Raw genomic sequence first — 23422 nt, 5'->3', positions numbered from 1 at the left:
CACGCCACAAAGGATATAAGCCGGGTCCCCCAGCGGGACCGGCACTGTTGTTCATCCTGAAGAAACCTTCGTCTACGTTCTACGTCCTACAGAGTCTCCAACACGTGGACCGGGACCCAAGCTGGGGTCCGGTCCATTGTAGCTAGTTACGATGTAATTAGTTTAGTTAGCCTGGTGGTCACCACCATAGGTTGTTATTCTGTTAAGGGGCAGTTACCCCGTGTCTTGGTGTTAATAAATGTGTTGCCTCAAAGAGTACGTCTGCGACTCAGTCGAACTCACTACACTATTGTTATTTTACCAGGTAAGGCCCACTGAGCTACATAGCTCTTTTGCAGAAGTGACCCAGCCACAAATGATAGCTCAACGAATTGGTCATCATCATGTGGAAATTTCTAGCAGCCAAATACTCTAAATGTGGAGGGAAAAACCGGAGGACCCTGAGAAAACTCCACGTGATCACGGGGAGAGATAACACGCAAACTACAAATATACAGCGGGCATCAGGGTTAGAATCGAACCCACGAACCCCTGCATACTAGGCAAGGTAGTTAACATCTCACCACTTTGGCACCCGAGATTCACTGGGACCCTTCAAGAAACACCTTACAGAGATTCTAGAATCTATCTTGAACTGACAATCGACAAGCCGGATGAACAGAATGCCCCCCCCCCCCTCTCATCTGTAATGGTTCTTAAAATACTGGATGCTGGAGGGCTATAAAAACACAACATTACTTTTAAGATCTCATGCATATGGTTAGATGTCATCTTGTAAAGAATTCAGTGTATGGAATAACATGTTATTCAGTGTTGGAAATGCTAATAGCGTTCACTCTAAATGAAACTACACTGCGATTAGATTTTACATTAATGCAAGCATTAATTTCTAGCGTACGTGTACGTGCATGTATAGAATAACACCGCCTAACTCCTCGTTGTAAATGCAAGGCCAACAATATTCTCTTTCGCTTACAACTGGGTTCCATGTCTTTGTTGGAATTTAGTTTTTATTATTCATGATACACTATAAAAAATTGTGCACAGATACATTGATTTTAATGCTCTGAATATATAAATGAATTGCCTGCATTTGAAAATCCAGATGCAATGCACTACTGTGTTTGTCACTTAAAAAAATGTGCCAACACAGAGGGAACACTGATTCGCAAGAGCAGCAGTGCATGGTGTGATTTTGATGATGCTATGAAGCATTCATCTGCCAACTCTTCACTGGCTCTTGTAATCTATCCATGGGCCTTTTCCCCAGTAACATGCTGTGGCCTCTTGTATCTCTACAAAAAATGCATCACTTTGGTTACCTGGCATCCTAAAAAATGAGGTTATGACCCGTTGTGCCAACTGTTTTTATAATCCGTGGGCATACTCACAAAAACAAAGATCCCCCATATAGCTTTAACAGACTGTTGGGGTAAGTGCTGTTAGCGAGCACCTATGAAGACCAGCACGGCACACGAGGGGGTGGGTGGCCAGCACCACGTCCAGGCGCCTTTGTCTCCCTAGTGGTGATGTTTACACATCGCACCAGGTACTCATTTGAGGCAGACCTCGGGGAGGCCCAGGACCGGTTCAGAAAATCGTCACTGATGTTGGCCGTGAGTGGGAATCGAACCCGAATAGTCAGGTTCGTAGCGCAGACCGTTAACCGTTGCACTCGTATACACACATGCACACAAAAATTCATCCACACCAAAGATTGGCTGCGAAACCGAGACATATATCCATAGCAATGGCCTAACGCACGCACGCACACATGATCGCACTGACCCGGTGGACCTGTGTGAGCTCGGTGCCTCGTTTCCAAGCCTCGGAGAAGATGGCGCTGACGGTGTTGGTGCTGCGCACTCCTTTCGATGTCGGGCTGTCGGCCACCACACCTACACAGCACAGTCACCCGCGTGTCACGAAGAACTTTGTAGGTGATGAGTTTGTTCTTTGCAACTCAGGCTTCTATGTATTTATGTGTGTATAAATATATGAACGCAAACATCTATTTTGTGCCTCCACATATAAATAAAACTATATGTTTCTTTTCATGAGCAGATTGGCTTTCCAGACAAATATTATAAAGCAACATTTATTGATCAAACAAAATCTGGACCAGTTTTGACCTGTGTCTCGTGAGCAGAGTCAGGCTTGTTAAACAAATGCTGCCAGATGGCCAGGTGCTATTGGTAACAGTAGGGCAAGGGTTAAATATGGGACCGCATTCAATGCGAAAAAAAGCAATGCCGAGACACAAATTCATTTGCACGTTTCCATAGACCATCATGGGTAAATAAAAGTCAAAAGAGTAGATACTCGATTTTGTCTCTAGCAGATGTTAAAAGAACGAATGTGTCGTGAACGAGAGGAGGTTTTTAGCCATGTGTCTGCTCTCGTTCACCACAGTGGATTCCTGAATTATGGCAGCACGCATATTTTTATAGTTTCGCTTGAGTTAAGTGATACAGCGTATGTTATTTTCAAGCTAATGTATACATTTATATATATTACAAAAATAATGTCTTAACTGGTGACAACTAATTGGTAAAAGAAGAATCAGTGATGAATGTAATGAAACAGTTTCATTTTCAGTCACGACATCGTACACGTGCATTTACTTTGTCGAAGTGGTAATTAATATGGGAAATGTAATGTTGCTTTGGAACATTTTGTAATTACAAACGTATGGCTCTCACCCAGTGTTTATAGTCACATGTTCCCAAAAATATTGGCCATATCCCTAAGTCTTAATGAGCTGCCAATTGTTAAGCATAAATACTAATTTCCTAATTACAGTTTAATGGCGGGATTATATATCTATCTTTTACAAACTTGTTGACTCACATGCACTGCTAATCATATAACGCTATTTGGATTCCAGGCAGTCAACTTGTCAACAACTGTTGCTGTTAGGTCGAGTACGACCTCTGGTGACATCCACAACCAGACTCTGCCATCCACACCTGCCTCTCCGCTGCATCTCGTAGCTGGGTTAGTGTATAAGGCCAGCGGTGTTCTTGATGTCGTCCATCCACCTTCTCCGAGGTCGACCTCTGCCCCTGCTACTTTTTCTAGTCCCGAGCAAGACCGATTCCTCTAGTCCAGAGGTCCTCATAACGTGTCCAAAGTTTGTCAATTCTTGCTTCACGAATAAGGCCTCGAGTAGAAGCGCAGGACCAATCTCTCTCAGGACGGGCATGTTTGATATTTTTGCTGTCCATGGTATACGTATCATTCTTCTCCAGCGCCACATCTCAAATGCGCTGATCCTCTTTCACTTACTCAATCTCGGCGTCCACGACTCACATCCATATAGGGCAAGAGGGCATAACAGAGCTTCGACAAGCCTCTTCTTGGTGTTTATGGTAATGCCCTTGTCTCTCCATATCGTATTGAGCCTAACATGGCTGTTCTACCGCAAACTAACCAACCGCCTTCTGATCTCGTGGCTACACTCAACGTCTTCAGCAATCAAGGAGCCCATGCATACAACGTTCTTCACAACTTCGATTGGATAATTTCCCAGACTAAATGAGTTTCGGTGTTGTGTCGCCATCGCCTTTGTCTTTTGGAGATCGAGTCAGAGTTCAGCCTTCTCACAAGCTTCTTTAACATTTACCAATGGGGTCATAAGTTCAGCTTGGCTATTTGCTAGTAGGATGGTATCATCAGTATATCCTAATTTGTTTATTAGTCTGCTTCCAATGTTCACGCCTGATTCGATGGAATCCAGGCCTGCCTCTCGCATAAATTGCATAGGTATGGAGACAGTATATATCCCTGTCTTACTCCTTTCCCATTGTTAAATTATTTTTTTGATTTAAAGCTTTCGTGACTGCAGGGATTCATATGCTTGGTTCTTTCGGTAAAGTCACGTAGAAGGTAAACAATAAAATAATAAAAATATAAAAAATATAAAACAAGAAAATTCTCCACAGCAAGAAAATATAGAAGGGAAACAATAAAATAATAAAAATATAAAACAATAAAATTCTCAATGCCGTTTCGACTGCAACACAAGCAATCATCATCAAGTGTGAAAACCACAGCAAGAACATTTTCTTGCTGTGGTTTTGATGATGATGATTGCTTGTGTTGCAGTCGAAACGTCGTGAGAATTTAATTGTTTTATATTTTTATATTTTTATTGTTTCCCTTCTACGTGACTTTACCGAAATAACCAAGAATATGTCAAATTATTGTGTCTCCCCATACTCTGTTTTAACCGTTGCTTTTTGATTGGCATATAGATTATGTAAAAGGCATACAAGGTTAGTGGGATTCCCATTTCCTTCATTGTAATCCACATCAGTTCATGGTCCACACAATCAAAAGCTTTGCTGTAGTCAATAAAGGAGGGGTACAGCTGTTGCCTCTATTTGTTTGATCTTTCCATTATCCGTCTGATGTTCGCAATTTGGTCCCTTGTTGCTCTTATTTTCCTGAAGCCTGCTTGAACATCTGGTAGTTTTTTTCTACATATATGTCCATTCTATGTTGAATAATCTTCAGCAAAAGCTTGCTGGTATGGGATATGAGAGCTATAGTACGGTTGCTGGATCATTCTCTGGGGTCACCTTACTGTATGTATAGGTATATATATAAATACTGAACGCTTCCAGTCTCTGCGCCACTCGCCACTCGACCAAATCTGTTGGCTGAAAACTGAGTAATAGTCTCATCTCCTGATCCCTTTGTAATAAAGGTCGTTGAGGCGACTTCTGGAATCCGTCTTTTATTCAACTTGTATTACAGCTTTCCTTCAGGCAGCGTGAGAGGGATAGAGAGAGACGCACTGCCACGTGGCAACCCGGAGCCCCGCTCCCGCGTGGCCCCCTTCCTCTGTTCGTTCCCGTTCTGACCACGTGTCGTTCGTCTCCACCCCTATTTAATACCTGGGTCACGTGGTACGTTTCCACCAATCCTGGTTAGCCTCCATGGAATATTCCAGGCTCCCTCGTAAGCTCCCGGGACCACGCCCCTGACTCATCTCCCCATTGGCTGTGGCCAAAGCCAGCAGAACCAATCCTCTACTTACAGCTGTCACCTTTCCATTATGTCAGGGCCACGCCCCTAGGCTTCCCCCCATTGGCTATAGACCAGGACCGGCAGAGCCAATCATCATGACGAGTTGTGATACGTCAGTGAGCCGGATATATCCTCACATTACACCTTGATGAGCTCAATGGGTATGCCATATCCTCCTGGAGCTTTGTTTGTATGCGCTTTCATGGTCTTTTGTGTACTTCACACTCAATCACAATAGGTTCTTGTTCATACTCTCCTGCACAATTTTTTTTGCGAATGCTTTCATCTAGCTTATACAGTGTCTCTGTGTATTCTCTCCATCTCTACTTAAAGAGAGTATTTGTAATGACTAGGTCATTGGCAGCACAAAAAATATATAAAATGCCCCCAGCATCATTCGTTTTTCCAAGGCCATGCTGTCCAGTTATCCAAGTTGTCCGCATGTCACTTATTTTTGCATTCCAATCTCCCATGACAACTAATATGTGGCCTTTGGGTGTGCTGTCAATTGTTTCTTGAAGTTTCCCATAAAATAATCAATGTAAGCTGCCTCAGACATTGAGGTGGGTGCGTAGACCTGCACAATGGTGATGTTAACTGGTATGGATTAGAAACGTACTGAGACAATGTGATCATTAACCGGGTTGTAACCTCCAGAGTTGGACGTTTTGCTGCCACAAATTAATGGCTACTCAATTCCTCTTGTACGATTCATGGCCTGCGTATAGAATCTTACAGTCGTCCGAATTAAAGTGCCCTATTCCTGTCCATCTTAGCTCACTGACACCGAGGATATCTTTACAGGTCCTTTTCATTTCCTTTTTTACAATCTCCAACTTGCCAGTGTTCATACTCCCGACATTCCACGTACCAATTGTATGTGTGTTAAGACAACGAAGATCTTGGCTTTCGGTGCTATAGACTTCAGCATCCGCAGTTCATTTAGGATTTCCTGTGGTAGCATTATTACAGGTAGCTCCACTTGTCAGAGTTCTTCATTCTTCCCCAGTAGTTATGTGGATGCTTTCTTGCCTGGGGGCCCACTGTCCAACACCAACGCAGCTATCCTTACATTTCTGGTCGTGAATATTTTCTTGGCAAATATACCAAAAGTGGTTTTCCATTGCCTACTTCGGTATGAACCATTCTTAGTCTGAAACCTCCCCTCGTTCGTCATGGGTGACCCTACCAGGAGTATGGAACTCCCAACGACATAGCGCTGAAGTTCATCGGAGCATGCAAGCCCCTCCACAACGTCAAGGTGATGGTTCACATCCACTGCTAATCAAATTATACTGTTTAGATTCTAGCCAGTGGCCGTAGGTAATTGGTTCAGTTGAATAATTGGATATTGTCCAGTTATGTTTCCTTTACAAGACTGAGACACATTTAATGTATTCAACTTTCAAAAAGCAACGGATTTGAATGCAGCCCAATGTTGTTGCAGAATGTACCGCTTCATTGTCTCAGCCACTCAGCCTTGAAAGATTACCGTTCAATATTTGAAAAGGAAATATGAAACTTCCTCTGAAAATGTAGTATTCAGCTCTCAGGCACACATTCTTATCATGCTAAAAATCATTGCAAAATCAACTGGCTACTCTCATATGTGCTGTGTCTTCATTGTGAAAATTTGGTTTAAAAGAAGCCACTCATCTCTGTAAATTAGAATGTGGATAGCACTGCTTTGAAACTACAATGGGATGTGTTACAATTTTAGTGTGCTTTCATAATGAATTGATCAAATCATTGAAATATAGTGATATGATAAAAATGTATACACTCTATGTTCATATGTCAATATCCAATACATTGCTCAGGAGAATGCCCCCGAAAGCTGATAGATTTGAGGTCTTATTTTTGGTATATTATACTGTACTGGTATATACTGCCACCTATTGAAAATAAAACTCAATGTGGCTTTATTGCAATAAATGTCGACATTTCAAGAATATATTCCCAGGCTACAAACTCACAGTGCCTTTCATCATCAACAGCAGCATTGAGACGTTTTTGTTTTAATTTAACCCTGTATAAAACCAAACGTAGTTTTTTTTCCATTGAACTCAATATATTAGAGAACCATTGCAGAGCCATGAATTGACTTATTCCAAAAATGTTCCAGATTGCAATTGCATATTTTATGAGGTGTTCTTTTGTTTGTATCATTTACTTAAGAAGAGCATTGTGCCCGTTCCTGACTTGAGATTGCCTAGCTGAGACGTGAGACTGGGGGGTGGTGGGTCGGTATCACGATGCAGACTGCATGACTCCACAACCTAAAAGCTAATTACTTGACTTAAGCAAATGATAACAATAAATTTCATCCCCTTTTTCATTATATTGCTGGATTAAGGCCACCACGTCCCATGCCAGCTGTATTGACTCTTTTGACCATACTTCCCCACACTGATCAACGTGGGTTAGTACTGGAGATTGCCATGACCAATTCAGATATCATCTACCAAAGATCGTAGCTGAGCGTGAGAATTAAACTCACATAATCATGACGAAGTGAATCACTAAATTGTTTTACTGATGCAGTCTTTACTTTTGTAGTATTTACTTGCCATTCTGTACTTTTTAATTGGTGAATGAATGGCACATTGTCTCCTTTAACAGGGGGTAGTACCCTGGCTTAAAAAAACACATGGAGGCCACTTCCTGGGCTTAACTGTAATGCTCTGCCACTACAGGTAATACCAAATGACCTAAAACAAAGTCTATGGCTTTATACGTTTGACTGTTTTAACCAATATGATGTATATAATATTGCTTTGTTTACCCAGGAAAGCTTCACTGAGCCTCGTGACCCTTTTTCAGGAGGGTCCTGCATTGGGATGATAAGCCAATTGTGTTTGATATGAGGGAGGAACCAGGGTACCCACAGAAAATCCACAAATATGAGAGAGTAACACTCAAACCTTCGCATAGATGGATTTCATATTACATTGCTCTACTGCCGATATTCCTAGACAATCTTCCATCCATGAACCGGGTTCGACACTGTGTGGTTTTTAACATCCGACAAGATGGGGCACGTTCATGGAGATTTGGGCACAAGCATCTGAACTAAGCCTGAGTTGTCGTTGTTGCGTGCTGTTGATTGTGTCCTGCTGTGGCTTTGTGCCTTGCTGTGGCTTAACTGGCTTGTCCGTACCTGGTGTAGGCTCTGGTGTTTTGACAACCAAGTTGGCCAGGGTGGGCCAGCCCTCGCCCGCCTTCCTGTTCGCCTCCTTGAAGTTGTCATAGAGATACTTGCCATACTGTATGAGAAGAGGATGAAGGAACAGCTCCTTAACCACTTTCAAAAGAAAATTAACTTACTTCTGCTTCCAGTAATTAACTGCTGAATTGTATTGTATGTTGGACTTCTTTCGCACCGTATGTAGCCAACCGGACTAATCGGAGGTATTCAATAAGTACAGCAAGTGTTTGAAAGCATCAACAGATGATGTTTTTATAAAAAAAAAAGGTTGAAAAAGTCCTATTCTATGCATTTAATAGCACTTTAATAATTGAAGACAGCATTTATTTTGTATGAACTTATTATGTGAACAAATGGATAGTTGATGTTAACATTTATTTATTTATTTATTATAAAAGGGGTATGTCGGTGCTAAAATGTCTTGCTGAGCAGCAGTTAATTTGTGTTGCTCAGTGAATGTTCTCTTTGCCCACGCTTGTTTGTTTTCTTGCACAGGTCACATTTTCATCCACTGTGCTACGAAGTTATTGAGCATTCTCGCTCTTCACCATCAAGCCACATTTCACTCCTTTTTGTTTTTTTTAATCAAACTGAAACGTTTAGGAGCATAAACCATCACGCGAATTCCGGTCATCCTTGCAGCAGCTTTTGGCCAGCCATTGAACAAAGACGTTTATCGCATCGCACGCTTTTAAATGTGCTTCTGCGGCCGTCTGGAAAGCTCTTCTCTACGATCTTAGGAAGCCACTGGAGCTATGCACTTTTAAATCTAGATTAAAAACTCATTTATTTCTAACAGCTTTTTGTGTTTAGTTTATTGTCCTTCCCCCACACCTCCGATTAGCATGGTTGGCTATGTACGGTGCGAAAGAAGTTTAACAAACATACTTATGTTAATTCTGAGCGTCACAACAAAGTGTGGGGATGGTACCTTGGCAATGCGGATGCCAGTGACCCACTGATGAAGGCTTCGTGCATCATCGCAACACAGGTACTTGATATACTGCGACTTCTTCTGAATCTGAGGGTGCTGGGGAAAATCATCGCGTATGATGTAAAAATGAGAAATGTTCCTCATAATACCATAAGATTTGCATATTTCAAAGAAAAAAAAGGTTTAAATTTAACAGAATTTGTTCATTCAGCCTATGTGATTGTGATATATAGGGGTCATTAGAAAAAAAGTGTGGTTTCAAAGAAATATGTAACTCATTGAATCATAGTGTCTATTCATTTAGACAATATGGCAATCAATATGCACCTCACTTTGGAGTGCTGTTCTTTACAAGTTATGAGCGCAGTGATTAAACGTGAAATTTATCAATATTAATAACGATCCTGTTGCTCCCACGTGTACTTTGAACATTTAGGAAAACTGTACCCTATTACATTCTTTATATCTTACTCTCAATACGGATTGACATTCACTGTGCATTATCACATTCCGGTAAGTACCTTCAGCGCGAAGCAGCAGTCTGTTGGTGCTTTGTACTTGTTCTTGTAGTCCAGGCAGTAGTACACATTGAGATTCTCAAACTGGATGAAGCAGGTGAGGTCCCGCAGGGTCTGACAACATACATTGTGATATGTGACATTCAAAAGGTTGCATATGCTGTATTACATACAGTATATAGTGCTGCATTTTTAACTAATGCAGGCTTTTCTAAAAAAGTATTTCTAAAAAAGACAAAGGAAAGACGTCACGGATCAACCAACACAGTACGAGAATAACTAATGCTGTCCTCTACCTTTGAACATCATTGTGCATAACAGACTTTATTAAAGGGCATTTTTGGTAGTAAGTAGCAATTTATATCATTAAAAGCTCGTACGCAGTATGGTTCCGTTTGTTGCTTGTTAGGGTAGTCAGTACATCTGTAGTGGCATGGTTGAACATGATTGCCACTACCTATAGCCGGCAATACTAGCTTGTGCCAGTAGGGAGCGGAAGGGAGGCTGAACCTGCTGGATAATGATGACGGGCCATTGGCCCGAGGCAATCGCTGGGGGGAGCATCGTGACCAACGGTCGTTACCCCAGACCCCAGGAAGGGGGCTGGGGGATGATGTCATTCTCCAGGCCCTTGGAGAAGGTCCTGGAAAGAAGGCGTGGCTAGGGGAGGAGTGAGCCGGGACCCTGTATATAAGCCAGGTCCCTGAGCGGTCCCGGCAGTCATCGTCAGATCGAAGAGCCTCACTTAGAGCCCTGAAGAGAAGAGCCCAATGGGCAGAGTCGAACCCCTGGCTCGGGTCGGCTCGAGCTCGTACCAGTGAGAGTACAGATTATAACCAGTGAAGACTCAAGAGAAGACCCAAGCCCCAGCAGTGTAGGCGTAGTGATAGCCAGTAAGAGGCGAGCTAGCCTGGAGGGACTCCCTCCATAGAGTATCGAGTAAAAGGGGCCGTTACCCCTTTGTGTTGTAGTCTGGTGTTGTAATAAACGTGTTGCCTCAGAGTAAGCTTCCTCCAGTTTATTACCCACTACACATCCTTAACTTTAATACTACAATCTGCATGTATCATTGCATGGAAATGTGTTATAATTGATGACATAGAAGAGGGTCGGCAGGTAGTCCAAGAGTGCTAATACCGTGGCGTATGACTGATCTCACACAGCTGAGATCCTGTGTTTGTATCTGGGCAGCCATCTATGAGCACATCTGTGTGCTCAAGTGTATTATATTCATTTGACGGTACCAGCCCTGTTACTAATGATAGCTAAAAAAATCTATCCTACTGGCCTTTGTTATTTAATTTCAGCTTATTTCAGTTTCTGAGAATTAAACGTTTCAGTTTGATCGAATGCGACAAACGTTGTTTGAATGGTGTGCCTTAAAAGTGTGCAGACAGTGTCAAGGAAATTTGAAGGCATAGCAGTTCAATTCTGTTATCTGGGGGTCATTTTATGTATATACATTGTAATTGCACTGCTAGAATAAAAACATGGAAATGTGTTCATCTCATTATATGGGAGAAAATAAAAGCAAAACAAGGAGCAAACATTTTTGTTTACAGATTTCCTGCAGCTTCCGTGAAAGCCGGTTAACCAAACTGTCATCGTTCACAGGGCTTGATGTCGCATCACAGCACCATGGGGCCCACTCACCTTGGTCTTGCCCTTGGGCACAAAGTAGATTCCAGAGGCTCGAAGCAGAAAGTAGCGCCGCTTCCATGACTTTTTGCCATCTTCCTTGAGGAAAAGCTCTCCTTCCAGCTCAGGTACAGCCACTGAGGTCCCACAGAAACATTCCTGCCCATTGGCAGCACGAGCAGGGAGGTAGGAAGGAAGACAGGGAGCAGAAGGACCGGAGGTGAGGCAAGGTGGGAGAGGGATGATCTGGTGCTGTTCGCAATCAGACAATTGCTTCTTCACGTGGGAACGTCTAAAACTCACGTTCGTAAAAGCAATTATTCTGTGGTGATGAGTACATACATAATCTTAACTGGAAATTTCCCTTCGTAGTTAAGTTGATGGGGAAAAAAATAAATATTTTTATGCATTGGTCAATATACCAAACACAATGGATGAATTAGTTTCGTTTTATTAGTTATAGAACAAGCAATAAGAAGTAATATATCTTTTGCAAGGGAGGCATAGATACTCTTACATTGGTTGAACCTTTCCTAAAATGACTCATCGATCAATGCACGTTTATCTTTAAACTTTGGATTTATGATATAAACTGGGACATGATAGTTGACATGAATTACAACATTCTAAAATCACAATTTAATGGAAGCTGCTATGCTTTCTGGAACTCTTTCCCACAACCTCTTTCATGGTGGATCACTGATGGATAATAATAATAGCCCTGAATTAGTATGCACAGCTACAATGGAATTCATGGGGAGATTAAAGGTGTAAATGAAAGAACACTGTTTTTGCTACTTGTCAGCTTTCATTAATAATGTAAATATTACAAGAACGTTGCATAAATGCAGTTCGCAGATATGCAGTCCTGACATTCTTCTCGAGTTCCTAACTTTAATCCCAGTGACGAGAGATCACTGCACATGAGCAGCCTCTCAAATATCTAAGATTTCCAAGTGACCCGTGCACTTGGTGGGCGTCCCCTAAGTCAATGCAGGCCACAATAAGCACATAATCGTCCACTTGTGGCCCCGTGCTCGGTATTACGCAGCTGGGTGTCGTGCTGAACACATCATCAACACGTGTGTTGAACCATGATGTAGTTAATTTTCCGTGACCAAATCACCCTACATGCAATTGACCTTGTTGGATCTCAAAAGAAAGGCAGGGCTCAGACTGGTTAGTACTTGGATGGATGAGCACCAGAGTTTGCCAGGTGTTTTAGAGGCATGGCAGTGCTTGGTGTCACCCCACTAATGTGGGTTTTATCTGGCTTCTCTGGTCAAACAATCCAATGCAAGACACTCCTGAAATAGTCTTGAGACTCATTATGATTTTCGTTGGTAATTATTATTACATGCCACAGATGTCAAGGTGTACATAATGCTCCATGCAGGTTGCAGCCATTCAATACAAACCTCCAGGAGTGATTCTTTATCCCTGTCCTTCACATCCTTAGCTTCTTTGTTTCCCAGCAGATAATTCTGAAAAGTGTAAACAATTGATAGAAAACGTATTGCGCAGATGTCATAGCATCTTGGCCATTCTGTGTTTGGAATGTGTGTTTAAACTAAACTATAAACTATTTTTTATTTTACCAGGTAAGGCCCACTGAAATATATAGCTTTTTTCAGAAGCGACCTGGCCATACATGATAGCCCAACAAAGTGGCTTATCATGTGGAAATTTATAGCAGCCAAATACTCTATTTATTGCTGAGATGCACCGTTGAGATGCTGCATTATTTCATTCATTAAACATAAACAATATCGATAATAATAAAAATGTACAGCCCTTTATCAATCTACTACTGGATGAAGGTCTCCCCATTGTTGTGTTATTAGTCATGGGGGTTGTTTGTCCATATTTTACCATGGTGCTCAGCGTAAGTTGGTGAAGGAGGTAGAGAGGGCCAGTGCAAGTTCAGTTATCACTCCCCGGGCACATAGCTGGCTCGCTGCGTTCCTCACGCACTGCACTAACCTCTGCACCACCACTCCAACCCTTGCACCAGATGCATCAACGTTGTGTATGTTTGTAGCGCACGGCAAATAAAAATTTAGCATAAGCAGGAAGGCATGACATTTTAAGTACAGTAGTTGTGTTGGAAATACGTGATATAAAATTTATAGCGTTGCATTCATGATTTTGTTTGTCTTAGAAAATGTACTCTTGTTATATATTTGTTTTCTAATTTTGTGTAATTCTGCTGTGTTACAGTGTAATTAGCAGGCTTGGATCTAAATTGGAAGACTGAGAATTCAAATTCCAGCTGGAGGTTGAGACAGGGCCCAATGGTGGCTCCTGGCTTGAGTGTTGGGGAGCTATAAACTATGCCTCACGTTATGACATCTCACTGGACCAGTGGCGGCTCCTGCAAAATCTCTCAGGGGGGGCAAATGTCTGGATGATTGATAAGGATAAGGTCCACCCATGCAATGAATAAATTAACAGCTTAAGCATGTAAAGGCAACTTCACTTCTTTAATATTAATGAAAAATAAAGTGACTCTTACAATACATCTTGTTTGTTTATATACTCACTATTAAAACAAACCACTCAAGTTTATTTTATGAAAGATTCCACTAGGTAGCGATAAATTATATTGTTGGATGAAACGTGCTTACGTATGATGACGTTAGCACGTATGATGACGTAAGCACGTATGATGACGTAAGCACGTTAGTGCATGCCCTCCCGGAAGCCATAGAGAATGCATTGCAGCGCCCCCGTTCGAAAAAAAACATCTTTGAATGTAAGTCTATGGGACCACTCGGGGCGATTCTCAGCCGGAGTGAAATCGCCCCAAAAGAGGCGGTACTCCACAGAACGTGACATGACGCTGATTGGACTATATCCAGAGGCTGACAGTGACGGCTAGCGTGACTCTGTGGTTGAATGACATTGGTGGTGCGTCGCCCAATCGCCCTAATGAAGAAACCGCCCCTGCACTGGACGAGTGCAGTTTGATTAATTGACAAATTAAATGTGTAAGCAACGTGTAGTAATGCACTAGACATGGGCACCAAGCATTGGTTCTACTGGGACACTGCACAGACTGCACATGGTTGCCTGGTGAAGAAAGCGCCGATGAAGATGCCGCCATTGTTGCCAGATAATTCACTTGTGCACATCACGGGTGAAGGTAGGAAAGCCCGAGGCATAGTTAACATTGTCCATAAACTGGGGTCGTGAACAACCGCGGACACAGCTAATCACTCAACTGTGCTATATAAAATAGGCACCACTTTGTGGAAAGTCAACGGTGATCGTCCCATGGAATGGCTCTCATCACAGCAAAATGGGATAGCAATAGCTGGCTCTCTCCATCCAACGGAGGTAAGTAAGCATTTATCTAATTATCATTTATCATGAAGATATATATTATTTTTATTTTACATTAAATATATATAAAAAAATATCCTATAATAGTCGATTAAGTTTTATAAGAAGGTGGTGTTGATTACGAAGTTGGCGATTATTATTAGATTTTTAGTATGGCTATGATCGAGGTAATTTGGGGAAGGCATGGATTTAAATACAAGTCCTTAAAAACCTTGCATCCGCCCTGGAGGACAAGCGAACTGCCACCAACTCCCTACCACCCCCAGCAGCATCACACCCCTTACGGACGACCTTTGTCCGCGAAGGGGCTAAACCACCAAAGAGCGGCTCTACACCAATAGAGCGAGACCAGCTGCGCTTGGCCCGCGACTGGAAAATGCTAGCTGACATTGGCCGGCAACTTGTGTTTCCTCCGGAGATCGCAACCACCACCCTAAGACCTGACATGGTGCTCTGGTCCCGTTCGCTCAAGAAGGTCTTCATCATTGAGCTCACAGTACCCTGGGAGGACTCAGTAGATGAGGCTTATGAGCGAAAACATCTGCGCTATGCCGATCTAGCTGCCGAAGCACGGCATCATGGCTGGAACACAGAAGTCCTACCAGTGGAGGTGGGCTGCAGAGGTTTTGTGGCAACATCTACAACCAGACTGCTTAGAGACCTGGGAATTAAGGGCCAGAGCCAGCGTTCGGCAATCAGAGCTGTATCGGAGGCGGCAGAAGGCAGCAGTCAGTGGCTCTGGATGAAGAGGAAAGACCCCAGCTGGGCCCCAAAGTGAGAGGGCCAGGAGGTATGCAGTCAACAATGCTTGACTCAGGGAGGAGGACGCCCCTGCCATGCATAGTCCCATGGGATGTTGGCTATCAACAACAAGGCAACTCCTATGACTAATTGGAAATGGGACGCAAGCGTAGGATTGATCACCCTGTCGCTGGCCGCCTTTGGGGAGGGTGTATAGTATGAAAGGCCGAAACACCCTAGGACCCAAAGGTTCACTACTGACGATGCGCTCCCCAAATTTCACCAGGCTCACTGTTCATGAACTCTTGGAAGTGCTTGCACAAAGGATAATAACATCTCATCCTGTGTTCTTTGGAATCAGAATTTGGGGAAGGCATGGATTTAAATACCAACAGGCCCGGGTGTTTTTCAGACCAACATGTTGAAATGTATTCAGAGATGTGGTTTAGGCTGTGGTAACCGATGTACAGTTCATATAACCTCTGTGAGGTATTCGGGAATTCAGAAAAATCGCACACAGTTCACTAGTGTTTACTTTTTCAGTTCCGTGACCTGTAAATCTCAAGAGGGTTGTCATAATTTAAACAAATTTAATGAAGCCCAAATGAGCCTTAACGGTAAGACTTTAGAATGTAAAAATTATATGACAAGAGAGTCATATTATACTAAATCTAAAACAGTTGTACAACATTCCTTGAAACCATGTTCCATTTTTAAGACGATTATCTACAGTAAGTATGTATGTATGGTCAACTTATTTACGCACCGTACGAAACCAACCGCTCTAATCGGAGATGCCGGGGAAGGACAACAAACTAAAACAGATATTCAGGCCATGCTGGTGCACCTGTGGGTTTTTAAAGAGAGCGTTCTTTTCCCTGCGCTCCACGAAGGTGAGCCCGTTCTGTGTATCGCGGGTCCACGTCACCAGGTTTTGCACCAGGTTCTCGTGGTCTTCATAGAACCGCTCTGAAAAGCCACGTCACGCAAACACACTCGGTTTAACACTTCGGCTTTCACGGCCAACATTAATAACGAAAACATTTTTTTGGCTTAGATCGCATGAATATAAATGCGTCGTTAACCCACCACCACCACCCGACACAGCCAATTAGTAAGGTTTGTCACGTAAACAAAACGTGCCAAGTAGTTGCTACTTTAGCACACCAGTGTGTTGAGTAAACCCACAACATTTACAATTTGAGTATGAAGTTTCGCTGGTGAATTCAACCAGCTTCACAGGCGATTTGCTAGAATTAACTGGCAGAATTAACTTTGTCAACTTCAGAACACACACTAAACTATGGATGTCAATCCCTTAACCAGGAGCTTGGGTGTCCATAAATGTTTTAAAATCACGAGTTAAGACTTCTTTTTTCAGTATAACGTTCATTATCTCATTTAGGATTGCCTTTTTTGTCTTCATTGTCACTTTCAGTTTTAAATGCACATCTCCATTTTAGAAATGTTTCTACGACTTTTTGTTTTCCTAATAGTTGCCGATTTAAAGTGTTTGTACAGATATGTTTGCAAAGTACCTAGAAACAACTTGTTGTGAAACCCACTGTCAACTTGATTAATAATTTGTATTAACAACTGCACAGTGTCATTGAATTGGCTGCTCGTAACAACATGTGAATTCATCGTCAAACGTTGGCTCCTCATCATCTTCACGATCCATAGGCAGGGAGACTGTAGGTGTCCACTTCACATTTCGTAATATGTTTCCACTTTCCCCTGTCTTGTGCCAATATGCTCAAGTAGTGCCACATCTTTCTGGCACCAATCTCTCATGTCATCAAACCATTCTCTGTTAGGTCTTCCTCTCTTTCCGGTTCCTTCCATTTTTCGCAACAACACACTTTAAATTTCGATGTTTTCCATCCTACATATGTGTCCAAATAGTGCCAGTTTCCTTCTCATCACTTGCTTGCATCATCAGCTTCTATGTGCAACCTTTTTCTTACTTCTACGTTGGTCACTCTTTGGGTCCAGCTTAGATCGTTCTGTAGCAATACATTTTGAATGCCAATATCTTATCTCTGCCAGTCATTTTTAAAACCTGACCAACTACTGTAGTAAATTACACATGCCATTCAGTAACTTCAGAAAATGGTACAGTGTTCTTCAAATGTGTACCAAATTAAATGTCAGGCAGGTGATACAATCTGAAGTTGTGAAGGGAAAAGTCGTTCCCTTTGGACAAAATGTCATTACATATTCGCTCACCACATGAGCATGGCTCTGGATTTCCCAGCTGACCTCGGACTCCACTCATCTCCAGTAAAGTATCCAATAGTGAAAGCATCCACATGGGTAATTGAATAGTAGCTGTGCACCAGTGCATGAGTAACGTATCTGTTGGCCACACTCGGCATCAATATATTTAATAATATGATGGCACTTGGTTTGATTAGCTCAATACAGCCTAACATGACCATTTTGGGTTTCCGCACAATCAAACACACAAAAGCCGTGCTGAGAGTTCTCTTGGGAGGGTAGATTGTGATGATGGCGTTGAGTACATTGGAATGCGATGTGTTCCTGTCTCAGACATTTTGAGCAATTGGCTTATCCTGTTGTTGGTGATTGGTGATCCACGTGCTGTGCATCAGTGCAGTAAGTGCAGACCGTGTCATCAGTTCCTTCGAGAAATGCTCTGCAGCGCATGAAATAATAACCACGATTTAAATAATGACCTACTATAATCACCCATAAATGTCTGTCCGTCCTGCGCGTGATGTCACTCCACATGAGGCCCACCCCCCTCATTAATATTCATGAGTGGGTGGATTTTTACACCAACGCAGAGGAAGGTCGGGCTGAATTAAATAATTTATCACGCAAAGTTGCTTCAAATATGATGTTTCTTTACAGAAAGTGACGGTAAAAAATTAATCTACGCAGCACAGTGCTACATCCGTGCGTGACGTCACTGCAAAAGAGCTCCCACCCCTTCATTAATATTCATGCACGCGTGGAAATTTACACGAACGCACAAGAAGGGCGAGTACTCCACATGCCGCACCCCTCCCCTCATTAATAATCATGAGCGGGTGACGTCACTCCATATGCCGCACCCTTCCCCAATAACCATTAGCGGGTGACGTCACTCCACATGGGCCACCCCCCCCTCATTAATAATCATGAGCTGAATTATTTTTCCATTGAATATTTCAGATTTACTGCAATATACACTCGTCCTTGGACGGGCAAAAAAGCTAGTTCATGATTATTATGCCTATTAAAAAAATGGTGCACATTTTGCCAGTTATTGTTAAATAGAAAACATGTCATGCAATTGACATACTGTATTTTGAAGTGCTTCCACTTTCTATTTTTCTAAAGCAAACAACATTGCAATGTTATCGTACCGTAACTCACAAAAATCGGGTGTATTTGTTCACATCACACGAATAATTAAGTGTGCGAATGACTGATTTGCTACCGCTTTGAGAAGATGTGTTGTGGTCTTTAAAGTACATGCTCATCTTGAGTGGGCCCAGGTTAGGCAACACAGAGCTACAATTACTTGATTGAATGTATGTTAAACTTCCTTTGCACTGTATTTAGCCAACCGTGCTAATCAGATGCGAGGGGGAAGGACAACAAACTAAACACAAAAAGCAGTTATAAAGAAATGCGTTATTAATCTAGATTAAAAAGTGCATAGCTCTAGTGTCTTTCTAATATCGGAAGGAAGAGCTTTCCAGAGGGCTGCAGAAGCGCATCATGAAAATGCGCGATGCAGTGACCGTCTTTGTTTGATGGCGAGCGAAAATCCACTGCGAAGATGACTGGTGTTTGCGTGATAATTTATGCTCCTTGACGAGATCAGCAAGGTATTGTGCTTCATTTGCGGCAAGCCCTTTGTGTATAGCCAATGGAGGTAAAAAAGCAAGCTGTATTATTAAATGTACTTCGACTCTAGCCTAATTACTGCCGTGCTGCTAAATCACAGCTAATTGACATGTCAAAATTATGTAAACGAACAATGTAATTCATATGTTTGTATGTTATACTGCATTGATAAACCTCATGCGGCAATAAGGCCAATGCATTTTCTGGGATGAAAATTTATACTGTGTCGAGGCTATCTAGCATCTCAAGTCATGTACAATTTGACTTATATTCTCCACATGTGATGTGGCATCTCAAGGCATGGCACATTTCAACTCTCCTGAGCATTGTCCCACTCCCGTTCCATAATGTGTACGTTCTGTGAACCCTCGGATGTCCGTACCCATGTCCAGATCAGGGTTGGTCTCCACCAGGCACCAGTCTGGGCTGTTGGTGCTGTGTGTCTTTTCGCGGAGGTTGTCCATCACCTCGCGCACTGACTGCTGCTCTTCCACCATCAGGTTCTTGGAACTCTTGTCCACAAGGCCAATTCGGATCACCAGCTGCAACAAAAGGATGAAGATCTCCTAATCATCTTTATCGACTGTTGGGGCAAGTGCTATTGAAACCAGCATGGCACGTGAAGGGATAGTATAACCATTACTACCCATGGCTGGGAACCATTAATTGATTATTACATTCTGAACCTGGTACTCAAGTTAGGGGAAAGCTCATGAGAGGTCCAAATAGCACTTGCCACTGATGGTATCCATGGCCTGGAATTAAAACCAGGTTGCCAGGTTAACTGGACCACAACTCCCCAACTACACACACACATGCATGGATACACGGGTGCATCCAAGTAATTTCAACATGTACGTTAAAACGCTAGCATGTGAGACAGTTAGATGTGTATAAAAGCACACAATATAAGAAAAAAACACACGTATGCTATAGAAGAGTTGTAGCTCTAAGAGACCAAATAGAACCATAGCACATGATATACACATAATTAGTAAGCTCGTGGAGAAATTTCATTCCGATCTCTAAAGAGAATTTTAATTCGACAGGTAAGCATTGATTGCTCAGATGCGGAGGATAACAATCCAGATATTGCACCTTAGGAAGTAACCACTGCTTTTCACAGTTTGAAACAAGGGGAATCTCCTGGACCAAATGTAATATCTGTGATAATTATCAAAGTAACAGGATTAGCTTTTGATACAAAATTAGAATACCTATTTACCAAATAGTGACACAGGAATTTAATGCCACAATCATGGAATGATGCCTCAACCATTCTTATATTCAACGAGGATGATAAAACTGACTTGAGAAACAACAAACACATCAAGCTCTTATCACACAACCAACCACGTGAACAAGCTGAATTTAGGAAAGGCGTTTCCACGGTCGACCATATACGCACTATCCATCAAGTCCTAGAAAAGACAAATTTATATCAAGTGGATTTTATATATGTTATGAGTAGGCTTATTATTCATGGACAACTGAAGAAGGAATACATTAAGAAGCTTGCCCATTGTTGCAACTGCCAAGCCGGGAGATAAGATCAAACCAATAACTCCTGGATTGCAAGTCCAGCGTGCTATGCATTACACACGTGGCATTATCCCTCTTTTACATGGACAATCGTGGGAAATGATTGGCAGTAATATAAGGTAAACTGGCAAGGTGGAACACAAGACGTTTCCCTTCAATACATTTGTTCAATAAACATTTACTCAAGACGTACGGCAAGGCTATTGCAGCATATGGGCAGACATGAGAATACCAGGAATAAAAAAATACATATCGTGAGCAAGTGGCATTAAGAAAAAAAAATATTGGTCCCAACCAATATTTATTCAATGATATTTTTTTTATGTAAAAGGCTGCAGTGTGGGGTGGGATTTGCCTTAATAAAACAAATGGATAATGGATTGCGTTTGTTTTGCTCAGCAGGCAGGAACACGTGTCACCGCACTTGCATGAGTAACGCACGCGGATCGCATGGCTCACATTTCATTTGCATGCAGCGCTGTTAAAATGTTACAATTTTTTTACGAAAATGGGTTTCTTATTGACCTTCAAATTTCAGTTTTGTGTTAACATATATTCGCTAAATTTGTATAATTTTGGAATGCACTTTCATCCGTTTTACGTGGCATTTTTTCAAATTAATTTGCAATTTTGAAGACTAAATGTTTTATACTTAAGCTTCCATGTCATCCAACGGTTTAATGATTCACTATATCATGTGCCAGATGTAGGGAAACTTGGTGATCTGGCTTCACAGCGTAAAATATATGCACTCGAGTAAATTATTATCATGGACTATTCGTAACCTTAAATTTCCACTTCAGATTTTTTAAACCAAAGTTCTATTTCAAATGTTGAATCGATACTCTTTTTGTGAACTTTGATTACACCGTTTGCATTGTTTGTTTTCAAACTGGTGAAAATGTAACTATTCCATTAAAGCTACACCATAAATAACTTGTATTGATTCGTTGTTTAATTGGCTTAAATAGAGAACACTGTATAACTCACCTTCCGAACTTGTGCCTCCTTCATCTTCTGTAAAGCAATACGGATCTTTTCAGCTTTTATTCTTGCTGCCTTCTCCTCCTACAAACACACAAAATGCAACTCCCTCATTCGGTGCTCCTGCCAACAACAAAGACAAAGATCCCCCGAATAGACAACACAGCCTGTTGGGGAAAGTGCCATTAGTGGGCACCTATCATGGTTAAGACCATGTCCGACTGCCTTTGCCTCTCAAGTGCTGATGTTTTTACATAACACACAAGGTACTCATTTAAGGCTGAGTCGACCTAGTAGAGGGGGCCCAGGACTGCTTCAGATATTCGGCAGTGATGTTGGCCATGTGTGGCAATTGAACCCGGGTCACCTAATTTATAGCACACTGTGCTAATAACTGCACTACTGCTCCCACCCAACCATGCGCGTATTAATACAGCACATTTATTCAGTAAGGTGCTCTCCTGTATGTATCATATCATTGTTATTCTACAGTGGTTGATGCGTGTGTAAAATAATATTAGCTTGCATGCATGTGTTGCCAAGACCTTCAACCCTATCTTGATAATTATGTATTTGGAACATGCTTTCTAAGCTTGAAATTGTGTTCTTGCAAATCGTACATGCAGGACTCCGTATGAAACAGGCTGTATTTCATGCTGGATGATATGAATATCTCTTGTTAGGACTGTCAGTAATGGGTTAATATTTGCTGCATGCACATTAATTATGCCAGTAGTACTGGTGTCCTTAAGCAGGTATAGTCTGTGTCTGTAAGCATCATTTTAGAGATCTTAGCATATTTGCCAACGAATGTTTATAACTTTTGGTTGACAATACATACTTATGCTAAGGGATTTTTATCTGCTAGAACAAGTCTTGAACGAAGCATTTTTTTGAGCAGTGATGGTGTTGAACGGACTTATTATCACCAAAATAAGTTTTCTGCTTAATCACCAGATGAACAACAAAACAATCTATGTTATACTTGTCACAAAGCAACTTACACATTAATACAATGCACCTTTGAAATGTTAAGCAAATTGGGCACCTATCTAACAAGTCGACATGCATTGCAGTTTCATGCACTTGAGGATCACAAGCAAGGTTCTGGAATGGGTATCAGTGGAGAGAAGCTCCTCAGGCTTGTACTCAGGTCACCTCCGAGAGTAGCTGGGCAGGTTTTCCGGCCATCTGATGCAACAGCAACGAGGTTTCGCTATCCAGGAAGCTTAACTTCACTTGCACAAACATTTGTGGGAAGCCGTTTTACAACAAAGCGCACATGAGAAAGCAGTTTTTTACAGCAGTGTATTACAAGCGTCAAGTTGAACAGCTAAACGCTGTACGCATTTCATCGGGGAACAATGAATGCATCAACTCATCACTCTAAAATAATTACATTCCTCATAGGTTTACATGTAATACATATCTAAATTATGTGATTAAAAGTCGCTCAAAAATAGTTCACAGACAAATTTGCATAACGTATTTTCTCGTAAAAAAAATTGGGATACTGATACAGCAGTTCCCCAATATTTGTAAATATGAAATGTACGCTACCCATCATAGTCACTTATATTGATTCCACAATCTTGCATGTCGTCATGCGAAACAAAA

At 41.9% G+C, this 23422-nt stretch overlaps 1 protein-coding gene across 1 annotated transcript in view; it reads right to left on the bottom strand.

Moving 5' to 3' along the window:
- Positions 1-23422, bottom strand: part of LOC133344958 (amyloid beta A4 precursor protein-binding family B member 1-interacting protein-like) — a 41799-nt gene that overhangs the window by 5380 nt on the left and 12997 nt on the right. The window contains exons 5-14 of the mRNA XM_061555287.1: positions 22964-23043; positions 21812-21889; positions 19662-19821; positions 16266-16387; positions 12751-12816; positions 11348-11491; positions 9698-9808; positions 9174-9272; positions 8195-8300; positions 1789-1898 (exon numbers count right to left, since the gene is read on the bottom strand). Of these exons, the coding sequence (XP_061411271.1) occupies positions 1789-1898; positions 8195-8300; positions 9174-9272; positions 9698-9808; positions 11348-11491; positions 12751-12816; positions 16266-16387; positions 19662-19821; positions 21812-21889; positions 22964-23043 (1076 nt within the window). The remainder of the gene's footprint in view (positions 1-1788; positions 1899-8194; positions 8301-9173; positions 9273-9697; positions 9809-11347; positions 11492-12750; positions 12817-16265; positions 16388-19661; positions 19822-21811; positions 21890-22963; positions 23044-23422) is intronic.

The sequence above is a fragment of the Lethenteron reissneri genome, chromosome 21 (assembly GCF_015708825.2).
Source record: "Lethenteron reissneri isolate LAM-NWPU_2019-01 chromosome 21, ASM1570882v1, whole genome shotgun sequence".
Lineage (NCBI taxonomy): Eukaryota > Metazoa > Chordata > Hyperoartia > Petromyzontiformes > Petromyzontidae > Lethenteron > Lethenteron reissneri.
This window is presented reverse-complemented; position numbering and strand designations above follow the sequence as displayed.